The sequence below is a fragment of the Aulonocara stuartgranti genome (assembly GCF_965226115.1).
Source record: "Aulonocara stuartgranti genome assembly, chromosome: 2".
Taxonomy (NCBI): Eukaryota; Metazoa; Chordata; class Actinopteri; order Cichliformes; family Cichlidae; genus Aulonocara; species Aulonocara stuartgranti.
Genome location: NC_138940.1, coordinates 2,099,023 through 2,116,030, shown reverse-complemented (window position 1 = coordinate 2,116,030; position 17,008 = coordinate 2,099,023). Strand labels below are relative to the sequence as shown.

General features: G+C 41.0%; 1 protein-coding gene and 1 long non-coding RNA gene across 7 annotated transcripts in view; one reads left to right on the top strand and one right to left on the bottom strand.

The window, feature by feature from the left end:
- The window catches only part of csnk1a1 (casein kinase 1, alpha 1), a gene marked incomplete at its 3' end in the record, with an annotated part of 29,421 nt that extends 18,609 nt beyond the window's left edge, over nt 1-10,812 (top strand). For 2 of the 5 annotated variants that reach the window (XM_082544639.1, XM_082544643.1), the window contains 7 exons: nt 660-743; nt 5,389-5,528; nt 5,770-5,848; nt 6,093-6,167; nt 6,445-6,551; nt 6,827-6,975; nt 10,076-10,812. In XM_082544639.1, coding sequence (XP_082400765.1) covers nt 660-743; nt 5,389-5,528; nt 5,770-5,848; nt 6,093-6,167; nt 6,445-6,551; nt 6,827-6,975; nt 10,076-10,083 — 642 coding nt within the window. Of the gene's footprint in view, nt 1-659; nt 744-5,388; nt 5,529-5,769; nt 5,849-6,092; nt 6,168-6,444; nt 6,552-6,826; nt 6,981-10,075 lie in introns of those variants that run through there. The other 3 variants (XM_082544641.1, XM_082544642.1, XM_082544640.1) reach the window with 3 other exon arrangements.
- LOC309713240 lies at nt 10,265-13,717 on the bottom strand. Of its 2 annotated transcripts, XR_014278533.1 has the most exons (3): nt 13,547-13,717; nt 12,753-12,930; nt 10,265-12,633 (listed from the first exon to the last, which is right to left on the bottom strand). It is a non-coding gene; the product is annotated as an uncharacterized lncRNA (long non-coding RNA). The 2 variants fall into 2 exon arrangements; XR_014278532.1 differs by having other exon boundaries at nt 10,265-12,930.
- Nucleotides 13,718-17,008: the final 3,291 nt, after the last annotated feature.

Genomic DNA, 17,008 nt, shown 5'->3' with positions numbered 1-17,008 from the left:
ACATTAGCTTAGTCCCTCTGCTAGAGCCTTAAATCTTTGGTAAGGTTGCACTGTATCAGAGGAAATCTTGGGTGTTGGTTTCAGACTTTACAGGTGACTTATTAACCACTTTTGGTTTTGGTTTTTTGGCAATACTAACCTAACTGTAGAAAAGACATTAACCCATGAATTTGCTTTTTGTTTTTTACATGCTTTATGTTAATATCAAATACTCTTCACCACTCGTCACTACCAGTTTACCAAAACCCCACTTGTGCCCAGGTCTTTAGTGAGATATGGCACTTGCTGTCTATTTCCCCCAAGTGTTTGTCAGACATCATACTGAAGCATCCATGTGTCCCATACTACACACACACTTTTGATCTGATCTTTCCATGGTTGTCCTGACAGAAGAAAACCATAATATGATTTCTTCTAGACAGGTGGCCAGAATGATCAAATCTGTAGCACGGTTATTTAAACTGTATTTCTTATTTAGATCCAGCATCGCATGTACAAAAGCCAGTGCATATCCTAGCTCTACAGGACAGTGTTAGTTGTTAAAAGGAGAAAACAATGTGGGTACAAACAGAACTGCCTGTTGTACTCATGTTAACTGTAACTGAAGGTGGATGGAGGCTGTGTAATTTTGACCCCTGCCCCTCTACTGTCTGCCCTAGTGTTTAGACTCGTCAGTGGGGAAGAGGAAAAGAAGCTTGGCTGTTAGCTCTTCTCAGGATCCATCTTTCTCAGGATTAAACCAGGTGTGACCTTTACCACAACACCAGCTGCCTCACAACTGCAGTTGTCGCTTTGCAATCATATTTTACTACACTGGTTTAAAATGAATTAGCCCACCAGCACCCATCTTGCAGTTGCATAATGCCCAGCGTATGTACTCCATCTAACAGTGTGAATCTTGTTAGCATTGGCTAAGAAGTAGTTGTCATTGCCATGTAACAAAGACGCTGCATTCATCTAAATTATACACGAGTGCCTGATTGTCCTCATTGGCCTAAGAGGAAGTGAAATGACTTTATTTTTATTTTGTTTTAGCGATGAATCAAACCTAACTTTAATAACAAGAAGTCAGTGAGCTAATAGGAACAAACACTGGAGAAACTGCAGAATCATAGAATCTAATGTTCTGGTTGATTCTTGTTAAGTGTTTAATACTTTACCAGTACTGGTGGGTGGTGGGACTGACAGACCAGTGTGCACTGTGTAAGTCTATTTCACACAGAAAAGGAAAAATGGAAGTTTATTTCTTTCTCACCAATAAGACTGGTGTCTTAATGTGCCAGCAGGACAGCAGCAAATCGCATTTAACGTGATTGACATACAGTGATAAACTGTTTGACCTGCTTTAGTGCCTCAATGTTGAGGCATTAAAGTTGCCTGGTTCTTATCCCCCTTTTTAAAGGTCGCTTATAGTTGCTGTGTTTGGTTTTCTAAGCCTAAAATGAAATCTTTCAATAAGAGACATTCAAAGTCTTACAGCTAAGCTGAGGCTGTGCGGGGGACATTATTGATATGTCATCCCAGTGAAGGTGAACTGCACGTGCGACCTCTGTAGAGTCCAGTTATCATGTCATGCTACCTGTAGTGACACTGACCATAGCCAAATATAAAAACTACTTTAAAAAAAGAAGCCCTATTGTTGTCCGTCTAGTGCATCGGTTAATTTCATTACCACCAACACAACCAATGTCAGAGGTCAGGGTTTTTCTGAAAATCCTGTCAATGCAATCAAGAAAGTTGCCTTGGATTTTCAAATTGATGCAATAAGTGTCTACTTAGGTCTGAGGGGTCGTCACCGGCAGTCACCAGTACTTTGTTTTTTGAGCAGTGTATCTGGTGCTTAAAACTCATATCAAATAATGACTATTTGTCAGTTGTGGAAAATAAAATGGGCCAGTATAGTGAACTGTAGGTGTGCTCACTCCAGTCTTGATAGGATTGCAGGTTTGGTCATGTTGTAACAGGGTGTTTGTGTGTGAACACTGTAGAATTATGGCTGCAAGCCTAAATTACAGAGATGAGACACCTTAATTTGATTTTTTTTTTTTTTTTTCCCCCAACCCCTTGACCATCTCACATTTGGGAGGGAGCTATTCATTTATTTATTTATCTCCCCCCCCCCCCCCCGGTCATAAATGGCAGTATTATATTGGCTGTGAGTGTGCATCCAGTTGTAACTCCTGTTGTTGGAAATGTGTCTTCTCTGGACCCCTCAGCCGTAAAAGGTCAACGGGGGTGTTGACGTCATGATGCTGGTTGTGCGGGCAGTTTGGATGCCTATGTTTGTGAATGTGACAGCTTGAGAGCGAGGTGACATAGGTACATAGATACCACAGGTGTATCGACTTAAAATCCCCCTACCAGTGACTTTGACCTCAAGGCCAAGGACGGAGGTCAAGTTTTCTGAACATTTTGTGAATGCCATAACTAGAGGAAGCCGCCTGGGATTTTCAAATTGATATCATTGGTGTCTCTGCTAAAACTCTTGGGCGAGTTTGAATCTCACCGACCTTGACTTGAAGATCAGAGGTCAAGTTTTCTGATTAAGTCGAGAGCCAGGCGACGTAACATTTTGACATTGCTAGCATAGATGTAACCTAATGAAGGTACTGATATTTTAAAGTGTTGTGATCAAGCCTTTATTTGACTTTGGGGGTTTTGTTTTTGATTTTTTTTTTTTGTATTTAGCATTTAAGGGTGGGGTTGTTTTTTTGGTTTGGTGTTTTTGTTTTTTAAAAGAAATTCTAATAAAGCAAAAATACATCGGAAAGTTTTTGGGTTTTTTTGACAAATGTTATGCAGTTAAACGATTACATATTGCAGTTTCTAAAATGGAGAATGGGCAGAAGTGTCCGATTACTTTTAAGTAACAAGTAAGATTACTCTTCCAAAAAAGTAATTAGATTACTGTTACTTTCCCGTAAGCACACCGCATTACTAAACCGTCGTGATTTTATTTGTGAGAGTGTCTCATGACGATGGCGTAAGCGCGTGTGATGTGTGCAAGAGAGTACGACCATGCAGCGTTTAAAGCGTGGACGCACTGACAGTACTTTGAGTTTGATTCTGTAAAAACTGACAAACATCTGCATGGTAGAGGTGGGAATCACCATATATCCCACGATGCGATATTATCACGATATTTAACTCACGATACGATATTATTGCGAAATTTAAAAATATTTTGCGATATTTAAATTCTGCACATAAAGGTAAACTTGATCAATATTCATTTTATCTAATAACAAAGTCTCGCACTCAGTCTTTCTCTCATCTCAGTCAGTTTTATTGTTGACAAACTGAACGGTTTGTATTACAGTCTAGTCCAACTGAACTGAATGCAACCATCTGGTACAATTACAGCTATTCTGAACTATGCAATATGAAAACTATGCAGCCCCTTCAGCAACTGAAGAATTTGAAAGTAAATTAAAACAAAATATAATTTTACATTAAATAAAAAAGTTTTAAACTTAATTAAAATAAAACATGTCTTAAATTAAAATAAGTAAACTGTCGTGTTTATTGCTGCCATAAAACAAGTTAAAAACATTTGGACAGTGTCAGGATTCTTGCTCAGAAAAAGGATCAACATGCTCTGAAGTCAGAGTCCACAAAAACTTTTTTTGTAACAAAATATCGATTTCTGCCGTCCCTGTATCGATACATTATTAGCAAACAAAATATCACGATACTACACAGTATCGATTTTTTTCCCCACCCCTACTGCATGGGAAGAAATGAAACTTCAAATCTGAGCGAGCACCGAGCACGCCGGTTGTCAAAAACTGATTTCCGGTATTTCCGTGTGTTTACTTATATTGGTAAATAGACTTTACTGAACAGGATTTACAAAGACGTTACATATAAAATTGCCTGTTTTTCAAGTATCTTTACAAATCTTGTGTTATTGTACCGACATTATAATCGATCCGGTCCTTTTTGGCCACTTAAAATATGTTTACAACATAACTGTTGTATTGGTTGCGGGTTTTTTTCTGCTGCCCTCTTGGCCAGATTACTCTTAAAGAAGACAGTTTTATTGTCAACTGGATTTTTTTTATGTATAAAGGAAATATAAAAGTCACTGCTAAAAACTGATTGTAGTTTCTACCTTTGCAGCTCAGTATGACTTGATATCTGCGTAAAGTTATAAGATTAAAACAAGTTTAACTGAATGTTATGTGATTATGCAGAAAAAAACTGGGCTCAAAGGTCTGTTGCTTTATTACGTATTCAGGTTGTGTATCATGTTTTTAAAAAGTAATAAAGTAACTAATTTTGAAAAATAATCAGTGAAGTAATGGATTACTGATTACATCTTCAAGAAAGTAATCAGTATCTAATTACTTCTGTTAAGTAACATGACCAACACTAATGGAGATTAATGAGCAGTTTGTTCGTTTTTTCATATTTATTATTGCTCATTTAATAAGACTGGATACTCTTTATCCAGTTACTTACCTGGTTACTTAATCAATGGAATACCAGATTATTACAGTAATCGGTGGCAGCTGTAATTCAGTGTGTGCCGTCATCTGTACAGCACAGTGGACATACTGCCATGGTTTGTGTTTCAGCCAGTAACGTTGGTAAAATTTGGTAATAGTGTGAATGCAGAGGACTGCGTGAGATTTTGGACCAATGCCATGTGGAAAGTTTCTAGCTTTAGTTTTAAACATGACAGTGATTGCAAAGACACTTTGAGGTAAAGGCATATCTGATAGGGGGGTACCCCCAAAATAAAACAGTGGAACTGTGAACCCAGGCTGCATTATTATTGAAGCCAGGTGGTGTCATATTGAGAGAGTGGAACAAAAGACGGCTCGCCTCCAAATGAAGCTCGGCCAGTCGTCCCAGAAGGCAACTTTAAATATTACCAAAAGCTTTAGGCTGTGTTGAAGATTAAGGGTGCTCACTACCAAATACACTCTGAAGCTTGTTAACTTGTTTTGTTTGTCCATGTATTAGTTGCATGTGTCAATAAATCACTGCACCCATTTACGCAACAAAGAATAAATGACAGCTTTTTCCAGACTTTTGCACAGTGCTGTAAACGCAAACTAGAGAATCAGTAGTCGAGTAATAGATCGATTATCAAAATGGCTTTTTACAGTCATTTAAGACATTTCACCTGAGACTAGTGTCAGTTCATATAAATGAATCGTAATGTTCCAGAATAAGAGTGCAGTGCCCCCACCCTCCAAGCACACTCCGCTCAGCAGACACCCGTACGCTTCTGCATATCGACACCATCACAGGGTTACGTTCATCGTTGAGTAATGTTAGCATTTGTTTTACAGAAGGACAAAAAGGATGATTTTAATGAAAGAACTCTTTGTTCGTCGGTAACCGACAACTAACTAGTCTTCTGTCCCTCTCCATCAGTTGTTCCTTATTGACTTTGGTTTGGCAAAGAAGTACAGAGACAACCGAACACGACAACACATCCCATACAGAGAAGACAAGAACCTGACTGGCACGGCACGCTATGCTTCCATCAACGCGCACCTGGGCATCGAGCAGAGGTCTGTGCAAACATCTGATAGACAAAGGACATTATAGGTTACTTTTTTTCCAACAGTGTTAAAAATCAAGCCAATTTTTTTTTTTTATGGGCTTTTTTCTGGTTTACATTGTATCTTTCTCTTCGTAATACTGCCACAGCAACCATTTCTAAGAGAACGAAAAATAATGAATATTTTGACGGTGTCAGGGAAACGCTAATGCACTCGTTGTGTACTCAATGAACACTTTTGTTGTCTTCAGTCGCCGTGATGATATGGAGTCACTAGGCTACGTGCTGATGTACTTCAACAGAACCAGTCTGCCATGGCAGGGATTAAAGGTATGTCGCTGCCTTTGACACACTGCAGGCAAAGACGGTAGTTTTGTTTGTGCTGGACGTGTGGTAGACAAACTACAGACGCAGCACACCATGATGTTTTGTGGTATCGCTCACTAGCATGAGTTAGAGATGCACTGATTGTAACTTCTCTCTGGCTCAGACGCAGTGCACCTGTAGCCTGAGTGCATTTAGTGTAACAGTGGGTTGTGGCGTAAACATGCTGTTTGTATTTTGTGTTGTCCAGGCTGCCACAAAGAAGCAGAAGTATGAAAAGATTTCAGAAAAGAAGATGTCCACCCCAGTTGAGGTCCTCTGTAAGGTAAAAACACTTTAACCGCACAACACCAAGAGTTTGAGACCTACATGTTCAGTGTGCCCACACAGAGAGAAACCTAAATAGACTGTACAAGGATGCCAGAGCTAGCAAAAAGAACACTTTGAATTTTACATGTAACATTAGTCAGGCCAATAAACCCTTCAGTTTAAAAAGTCTAATGAAAATGGCCTTTTCTTGCAGTTATGTCACATCTTACAGGGTTAAACAGGCACCATGATCAAAGCAGTGCACACTCAGTTGTATGAATGCATATTTCCAGGGTTTCCCAGCAGAATTTGCCATGTATCTAAACTACTGCCGTGGCTTGCGCTTTGAGGAGGCTCCAGACTACATGTATCTGCGCCAGCTGTTTCGCATCCTCTTCAGGTGAACACACGTGTCCAACTTTCTGTACATGGCTGTCAGTTTTGGGGTCGTCAGCTTTGAGAGCTAAATGCAGTTTCCAGTAGTTAACCCCAACACGTGCTTTTACTACATTGCCATTGCTGATCCATTAGCTAATCTTTTGTATGCAATTGCAAACTTTTAGTACAGACGGATTAGTATGCGTTTGAATAAACTAAACTGTTTCTTTCCTACAAAATTATTTTAAACTGTTCAATGTTAACGTTGGTATATTATTTCTGTGTGTGTGTTTTAAGGACTCTGAACCACCAGTATGACTACACATTTGACTGGACCATGCTGAAACAGAAAGCCGCTCAGCAGGGGGCCTCCTCCGGGGGCCAGGGCCAGCAGGCACAAACCCCCACAGGCAAGCAAACTGACAAACCCAAGCCTAACATGAAAGGTTAGTAGCAAACAGCCAAGTGACGTTTTTTACAGGCGCCAATAGCTCAGCATTATATTCAGGACTTTTAGATACTGGGTTTATTTTGTTTGTTTGTTTTATTGTTTTGTTTTATTATTAGAATTCCCTATTCCATGCCCCAGTGCCCCTGGAGAACAAACAAGCACCAAATTGGAAATGTACAGCAAAAAGGATATTGTTGCTGAAATAAAGTCAAGCCACATTATAAGCCTGAGGCACAATAATATTAATGATAATAATAATAATAATATTGGAAAAGAGAGAAAGATTTAATTGGAAGCAAAGACGTCCTTGGGGAATTTGACTACTAACTTTGCTGTCATGCTATTCTGTCCTTTTTGGGGGTTGGACTACAGGCTTTCTCTGCTGTCGCAATGTTTTAATACTGACCAACTATCATTCTTGATTCTTCTGCAGTCGCTAACATTTCCTATCCAAATGAAAATGCTGAACATGTTGTGTCTCTTGCTGCTCCATGTTACATGATTGAGATGGTTACACTGTATGGCAATGGCAGCTGTAGGCTGCTGCTGCGTTTGTGTGTAAAAACATTTTTGTACACATTTGACAAATTGAATAACATCAACAAATAGCAACATATCAGGAATTTCAAAAGTGGCTGCATCAGATGTTTTTGCTGCAGCGCCCTGTTTAACAGGGATTTCTCTGCCTCTATCTACATAAAGATGCAAAGGGAACACACGTGCACATATGTACACACAGAGACGTGTGTGCACATGTGTGTACTGTTTGAATGTCAGAGCTTGACATCATTCAAAGTTGTATGTATTTATTTACTGATTATAAGGCTGTAAATTCTGCCCAATACTGACTGTAAATTATGTGCCTTTAACTTCTTCTAAACCCAGATCACTCAAATGCATCATTGTGACAGCAGCATCACGTGGCCCAGTTTGCATTAGAACCCATTTTGGCCCCACCAGACTTGAGGCTGTGACAGTCTTGCTGTAGCAGGACCTCGTGGCAGCACACATATGACCACGAGCATGTTCTTTTGTTGCTCTGTAGTGAAAAATGGCTTTGAGAATAAGACCAGTCTAGAAGGCGCGCAGCATTTAATATCTATCAAGTGATCAGCGTGTTCGTCTGTTGATCTTGTGCTCAACGTTTTGCACACCATAATCTACATGTCATAGTTGGTTGCAGTCACCAGAGGGCAGCTGCTCTCATGCAGTGCTGTTTGTGATGCTACTTTAGTTTAGCTTGTGCTACAGAGAAGACCTGGACAGAGTCATCAGGCTATTGCACAGCCATGTGCCATGTTCCTGCAGGCACAGGAAGAACATGCAAACTCCACACAGAGCTGAACAGCCACATGCAGTTTGTTGCAACAAAGTGGTCCATGTACGCCAGCATAGAGTACTGACATACCTGTCTGTGGGGGACATGTTGTGGTTCAGGTGAGATGCAATATGTCACCATTTAAAGTAGTTTAGTTTACAGCATGGTTCGATGTAACATTGGCACGCACATGTTGTGCATGTGCACTACCGTCAAGTTTTAGAGCACCCCAGTTTTAGGACGCTGGTTTAGCTCAGCGGGCGACCACGTGCCATACGGCTGAGAGCGGCCGGCCCGGGTTCGAGTCCGACCCACAGCCCTTTCTGCCCCCGCTTTCCTGTCCTTTCTTCACTAAATAAAATATATATGTTGTTGTTTTTTAAAGAGCAACCCCAAATTTTCCAGTTATTTATTGCAATTCAAGTCGTTCAAGTCCAGTGAAGAACTTGAAATGGTGCAAAGGACAGTGGTGAACTGCCAGAGGTTTAAAAGAAGGTAAGGTTGCCTAAGACTAGAAACTGCATTTCAGAATTATTCAAAAAGGCCTTTTTCAGGGAGCACAAAATGTGTTAACAATTTAAAGCTTCTCTGCATCAATGGAGGTTCAAGCCTTGAGAGCTGGTGCTACTAATGCCTACATGAACCTAGTTAGTCAGAACCATGGTGAGCTTGGAAACACGGAGCGTCCAGCACAGTCTCCAGACTTGAACCCCGTCCATTTACAAACTCATGACAGAAAGAAAAATGTTCAGAAAAACATTTAAATAAAAAAGCACAATGCTGCTTCTCTTTTCCACTCTGTTTACAGTGTCTCTGACACTCGACCAAACAACAAATACAAAGATTAAATAAAAAGTCTGTTAAAATTCAAAATGTCTCTTCCAGCCATCATTAAAGGAAACAAACTCAGATGTTAAGTCTTTTGTGTGATTTGGTGCATCTCAAATAAACAAGTATCTGTGTTAATACTGAAACAGGAAGGTGAAATATTCCCTCCAAACAAAACGTCTAAATTCTAAATGCACAAGTCAGTCCGTGCGTGATTACATCGCTCCGCCCATCAGAAAGTCTGTGCCTGCGTCCGTATCGCCTGTCGTCTTTTATTGGACTGACAATTGTCGGTTGGAATATTTTTACACATCGCCCAACTTTAGTCTATAAATTGATTCCATGATTTCTTTTTTAACTCCAGTTTCTTTCATACAGTGAGACATTAAACTGCGTCATTTTCAATAAAAACTGCAAACACTGGGGTGTTCTAAAACTTTGGTAGTGCACATCGGTGAGCTCACCAAGTGCTGCTAAATATCCTACATTAAATGTATGATGGGAATGCTACATGTAGTTAGAATTTCTGGGTTTTGTAGTTATGTTGGTATAGTGCGGGCTGTGTGGTTAAACATGCTCGTGTTACCTGTGTAGTCTCACACTAGTTGAGAGTATTGATGTTGTTTCAGTAACTCTAGTTTGAAATGAAACCGCAGGTAGCTTGATGGACTTTCCTGGGGAATCCCAAAAGGTCGATGCTGTTCGTCTGGGCCTTTTCAGAGTTGCTCACCTGGATGGCTGAGCATGCAACAAGACGTTTGTAGGGAACTAGCGCTGTAGGACACTGATACACCTCCTGTGTTCTACACCTGTGTGCTGGTTGTAGTTCTTTGCTGCTGGCCTTTTGCTTTCACTGCACTACATGCTTCCCTCGCTGGTGTGGGTGTTCAGTTTGTCCATCTCTGTGCTCCTGAACAACTGTGGTAATGATGCTTCTGTCTGTCTCCAGGTTTTTGAGGGGTCTGCTCTGAGCAGAGCTCCTGAAGTGTTGGTGACCAGGACTAATAAGTCTCCCTTCCTGGATAAGCGACAAACAAGAAAGTCTTTCCTTCCATCATAACTGTCTATGTAATGGAAATATATAGATTTACACACACCTTTGTCAGCTGTGTTATCTATATATTCATATATGTGTATATATAATAAACCCTCCACTCTGGAAGATTTTTTTTTTTTTTTTTTTGGGCTTTTGGTTTTTTTAGGATGTGGAGGCTGTAGCCCCCCCTCCCCAACACACATGCCCTCCCCCATCCATCCTTCTGTCTCTGTTCTCCTCAGTGTTGACTTTGTTTCTTTGGAAACTGAAGTTGAGATCAACTGACCATTCTTCTGTTTTTCCTCTCCCAGTAGAAACATCTCAAAGCATCTCTTCTCTTCCCATTCAGTTATTTCACTCCCTCCTTTTACCAAATGTTAAACATGTAAGCCTACAACCTGTTCTCCCTTTTGTTTCTTATATAATTGAATGACACACCCCTGGATGTTATTTACTAAAAAAAATCAAATGTTGATTTTTTTCTTCTGGTTTTGTTTTCCTATGGTGATTAGGAGTTTGCCTGTTAATAAGCAGTGGATGGCAGTCAATGGTAGAATGATACTCCGGCTCTCTCCCTCTCTAGAGCTCTGAATGATACATCTGTTGTTAAATCTTCTCCATAAATGCCAATAAAAATATTACATAACTCAGAGCAGCACAAGTTCTTATCAGCCACCTTCACATGAAAACTGTGTAGAAAGCACCAGCCAGGCATGAATGTGAGCGTCTGTTGCTTGGTGTTTGTTTTCCCCAGCAGGCAGCACCATAAAGAAATCATGTTCACCTGAATATTCGGGATATTCACATGGTATTAAAATCCCTTCTGCTGTTCTTTAGTATACCAACGTGAATTTTTAACTTACTGTTTTGTTTTTTCCCTTGTCCCTTTTTTCGGGCTTTAGGTTCAGTGTGCTGCATCATGAGACCAAACTGTTTAAAGCACCGTCTCAAGATTGAGTCCAAGTTATCACACGTATACCAGTCGCTTGTTAGGTGTATAAAGAACACTGGGAAACAGTTTTTCTTGCTCAGAGATGTCCTTTATTATAAAGATTCAGTGATTATAAAATATATGGTTGTCTTTGATTATTTTTTCTTCTTTTTTGTTTCCAACGGTGGAAAAAGCTTCTCGTCATCATTGAGTCTTATACACTGTACACCGATTAGCACTGTAGCCTCGTACCCAACATTCGACCAAACCACTTATTTCTGAATAAATGTTGAGACGCTTTTGGGTTTTGTTTTTGATTTTGATTTTTTGTTCTTAAGAATGATTTAGATCAGAAAGACTGGATGACCTGCAAAGGTTGAAACTGGGTGTATTTAAAGGCATGTTTCCTGTCGTGCTGTTAATGTAGAAACTATTCATTTATTAACAGTAATATTTAAGTCCAACCTGACTGCATCAAACTAAATTGATCATCTGTGCCTCACCTTGCTACTGTTAGCATGTGACTCTGGAACAACCAGCCTTGTTGTTGGGGATTGGGATGTGACCTGTACAGAAACACAGTGACCTAAACTGCAACTTGTGACACAGAGCACGAATTATAGTTCAAGTTAAGGACGGAAACACTCGCACCGAGATGGACCCTGAATACAGATCAAACTAATGTGAATGTTGGACACGAACGGCAAAGCAACAGTGTGCACAACACACGGTGCTCTGTAGTTTGTGTTATTTGAATGTGAGCTGTTGCACACTGTTCAAAACCTGCAGAAAAACCAGCACAAATGATGTGCAAGTTTGCACATTTGTATCATTTAGTGTAAGCAGTTTCCACTGAATGTTTGGATGTGTGTGAGATCCTACTGCAGCTGTTGGGTCGACTTGATGTCTCTGTTTGGGGTCCAGCTGAAACATAACAACACAACTTTTCCGTTTGCATAACACGGCAGTACAAACCATGAACGTCTGCACAATCGCCACCAAATATGTGGAATCCTGGTGACAGGAGACCAGATCCATAAATACCGACGTGTCTCCATCCTTTGCATGCTCCATACGTTATACAGAGGTTGTGTTTTTTACAGGCGACCTCCATCAGCCCCCAACAGTCAAACAAGCTTAGTTTCCAATGAGCCGTTATTCCTGGAGAGCAGAGCAGGTAACTCAGTACGATGGGCAAAGTATAAACACGAGTGGACGTCCCAGCAGCAGTCTGATGTGCCTGTTGGTGTTCGTGGTTCCTCGGCTGTTTTTGTAACAACTTGTGACTTAACCTGGAAATCACTGGTATTTTGCACAGCTGTCCTGACGTAGGTTTGACATACCAACACAAAGTGTTTATTTGAACTCCAAACCTTAAGTGACGCTAAATCTAAGAGTAGTTCTGTTGCCTGACCAAAATGTAACCGAAGAACCTTGAAAAGCTGAAGTGACTGCTGAGCATTCTGTTGGTGTTACAAGAAACGTCCCCACTGTTGTCTTTTGGACATGACGAGGTCATTTGTCAGTTCTAATTATGCTCCTGGAACAACATCAGGTATGTTTGTTATGGGGCTGAAACGGCACCAATACAGCAGAAGATGTAACCTGTTATTAACAACATTAAGAGTCAGTTACTGGAACTGTTTGGTTTGGTTTTACCTTCAAGGTGAGCATCTTTCTCCAGTTACATCAAAAACACTTGGTGGGCCTTTTGTAGGAAGAATGTTCAACAAACTCAAGTTTCCTGTATGTTCATCGTGTGTGCACGAGCAGAGGAAGAGAGATCATCGATATGCTTCGTGATGGCAACAGGTAAGGAACAGCCTCCATCGCACTCCTGTGGACCGAGGAGTAAGAACAAGTGTCAGGAGGAAAGAAGAGTTATTCGTGATGATCGGATGAAGCTAAATTCTACTTTTACATTTGATTTTAAATCAAATTATTCATCTGTAACCCAACAGGACAAAATATAAAAGGCATGAAGTGAAGATCCAATGTGGAGAAACACGTCAGACACATTATTGTGTAAAATGCTTAAAGACAGGACTTTGAGTGTTTCTATTGTAAGCTAATATCAGCCATCGCTGATCGATGGCAGCCACCGTTTCACCTCTAACGCTCCTGTAATCCTCGGGTCACGTTCAGCCCGTTCAATTTTTAGCATCCGAAAATTATTAGAAATTTTAAAAAAAAGTTAAACTTTTTTCGGCTTCATATTTCATGAGCATAAACTTTTTATACGTTTCCAATGAGCTGAACACATTTTGCATACATCGGTGCTCCTCTGGGGTTGTTTTAGCTGTGGAAAGCATGTCTGTGACCGTGAACCTTTACACCTGCATGTGCTGACGCATGAAAGGGGGAAACGTTGCCAGGAGAACTTTGATACTTCTGCCGTGTGGCTTGCGAGTCGTTCACATCCAAGTATTGAAGTGTGCGACCTATACTCTCACCTGCTCAGTCAGACCTGATATTTCTCATGCGGCGGTGGGCGGCCATCGTGTGGGACAGACGAAGACGAACAGCCCTGCCACCTCTCCTGCCTGTGGATTGTAACACTGGAGAATCAGTGGTACAATCCACAGGCAGGAAACGTGGCAGGAGCCAAGTTTGTCCCACCAGAAATTATTCTAAGACTAGCATGACCCCTGCACACTGCACATCCTGTGTGCTGCAGTGCAGACAAACATGACTGCTGGACAAGAACTTCATGTCCTGACTACTTAACTGATGCCCCCCCCCCACACACACACACACACAAAAGCAAACCAACAATAAAAGCACTGTTCAACTCTGCCGTTGCCCATATTTTTTTAAAGAGGAGAGGTGAGTGAAAGCGATGCTGCGGCGCTGCAGCAGAGGGTCTAGGACATAGGTGTCAAACTCTGGCCCGCGGGCCAAATTTGGCCCGCAGACTAATTACATTTGGCCCGCGAAGCCATACCAAATTACTATCAGAGCTGGCCTACTGGTATTATACAGCTAATGTATATATTGTCTAGTATTAAGCTTTGCTTGTTCCATATTCAGTTTTTCAGCAAAACGTTTTTGAGTCCAAAAGAAAAGAATCATTCTTACATCTGGAGGAATAAATATATTTCAATAAATATTACTGTTAGCCCGCGACTTTGTTCCAGTTTTGAATTTTGGCCCACTGTGTATTTGAGTTTGACACCCCTGGTCTAGGATCAGGAAATTCAGCAGGATTCCTTCTGAAGGGTGGATGTGGTGGATGTGCACCCCAAATTAGAAAAATATGGAGGAAGGATTTTGAAGATGCACTGAACCTAAAATTGAAACTTTGACCTGATGGTGGTGCTAGAGAAAAGGTTATGTCATCACCAAAAACCAGTAGGGTTCATCTACTTGTGGTCATTAATGTTGTCCATTGTCATTTGTGTATTCAGTGCACCTATACATGCATCCAACAGACCACTTTTCACACAGACAAGTAGGGCAGGGGAGCAGGCAGATCTTCCACCCTGTCTGAGGCTGGGTTTGGGATGCACCAATCCATCCATACTTCAGGGGGTGGACATGTGTCTTTGTGCAGGTTCTGTGTCTGTGGGTGAGCCTGGATCTGGGGCTCATTGAGCTTTGGTTACTCTGGGACATTGTTATAAAGAGCGGAGAGGATCTCCTTCCCTGCCACTCCCCACTGGTCGTTGCTTCTGGTACTTATGTGGCTTCAGGGTACCTGACTAGGCCCACGTGGGCACGTGTGATTCATGGACACACGTTTAAGGCTTTGCAAGAGAGCAAGAGGGATGTCACATCTGTGCACACTCACACACATATTTATAAAAGAGAAAAGCAGCCGAGTCGTGAAGCTGAACTTAATCAATTGTGTGTAAATAATCACCATTTATTCAGGTTTGAATGTAGAGGTTTGTCAAAAACTGTCTGCTCAAAGTTCGTGTGCGTGCGGATGTAATTCCTTAAAAGCCAAATCACTGTAGAAACTTGTGGATCGTATCGTACGCACTCGAATCACTTTTGAGGCAAATTTCTCAGCTTAGCTTCTGAATGATCTTGTTAATAATTTCACATCCTCGTTAGGTTGGACTGTGGATCCTGCAGCTCCTGCAGCTCCTGTGACAATCAGAACAACCCCAGGTTTCTCTTCAGCTCTGTAGCCAGGCTGACAGTCAGAGCTCTGTCGGGCCAACCATCCCTCTAACCTTAACTAGTAACGACTTCATGAATAACATTTGAACCATTAGAGAAAAATGGCCAGTAATCATCCCACAGATGTAATATTATTCAATTCAATTCAATTTTATTTATATAGCGCCAAATCACAACAAAAGTCGCCTCAAGGCGCTTCATAGATACAGAGAAAAACCCAACAATCATATGACCCCCTATGAGCAGCACTTTGGTGACAGTGGGAAGGAAAAACTCCCTTTTAACAGGAAGAAACCTCCAGCAGAACCAGGCTCAGGGAGGGGCGGGGCCATCTGCTGTGATTGGTTGGGGTGAGAAAAGGAAGACAGGATACAGAGAGACAGAGGTTAATAACAGATATGATTCAATGCAGAGAGGTCTGTTAACACATAGTGAGTGAAGAAGAAACACCCAGTGCATCATGGGAGTCCCCGGCAGCCTACGTCTATTGCAGCATAACTAAGGGAGGATTCAGGGTCACCTGGTCCAGCCCTAACTATATGCTTTAGCAAAAAGGAAAGTTTGAAGCCTAATCTTGAAAGTAGAGATAGTGTCTGTCTCCTGAATCCAAACTGGAAGCTGGTTCCACAGAAGAGGGGCCTGAAAACTGAAGGCTCTGCCTCCCATTCTACTTTTAAATACTCTAGGAACAACAAGTAGGCCTGCAGAGCGAGAGCGAAGTGCTCTAATAGGCTGATATGGTACTACAAGGTCATTGAGATAAGATGGGGCCTGATTATTTAAGACCTTGTATGTGAGGAGCAGGATTTTGAATTCTGGATTTAACAGGAAGCCAAAACAGGAGAAATATTATCTACAGCTGCTCTTAGCACCACTGATGTTAAGTCAGACTCTTTTTCTCCAGTCGATCTTTCTGAGTTAACTTCAATAATTACTTCCTCCAAACCATCAACGTGTCTTTTAGACCCCATTCCTACAAAACTGCTCAAAGTCCTGCCATTAATTATTTCTTCAGTCTCTAATAATCAGCTTCGTAGCACAACATTCATCCAAGCACCAGCTAACACTCACACACAGACTCTGATGGTCGGAGAGAAACTTGGCTCAGTATCTGGCCCAAGGACACAGACTGGGGGAGCCAGGGATCGAACCACCGACCTTCTGATCAGTGGATGACCTGCTCCACCTCCAGACCTACTGCCACTTCATACTGGAATTCATAAACTGGAAAAAAGATACCAGTATAGCTGGTTGAGGAAGTTCTTTGATGTCTGCTGAACGAGCAATTAAACAAGTAACGTGTTCATATTCAGCCGTGTGCACAGATGTGTTGATCTGTACATGTACAACACAATGCAACATGCAGGGAAACCGTTGTTGTTGTTGTTGGGTTTATGAGCACAGACAGAACAGAGAAAATTCATAAACTGAATCATTTTCAGCTTTGGATTTATTTTATTTTGTTATTAACTAAACTTCAGTATCTGTATCGCACACATGCAGGAACTGTAGGTGCAGGAAATGGTTAAACTCACTGCAGTATACTGAACATGCAGCGTGTTAGAGGCTGGGGTTAGGTGAACATGGTGTCATCATCCATGTGTGCTTACTGTAATAATTCATTTTGAAGTATTGATGTATATAAATGGTGTTTTTATTTTAAATTAAATTAATTACTTCAGTAATGTTTAAATGAATAAAATAATGTAAAAATGAATTTATTAATGCATATTTTATGGTGCTGTTCATTACTGAAGCACAAGCATCTTTGATGCACATGGCTCTTC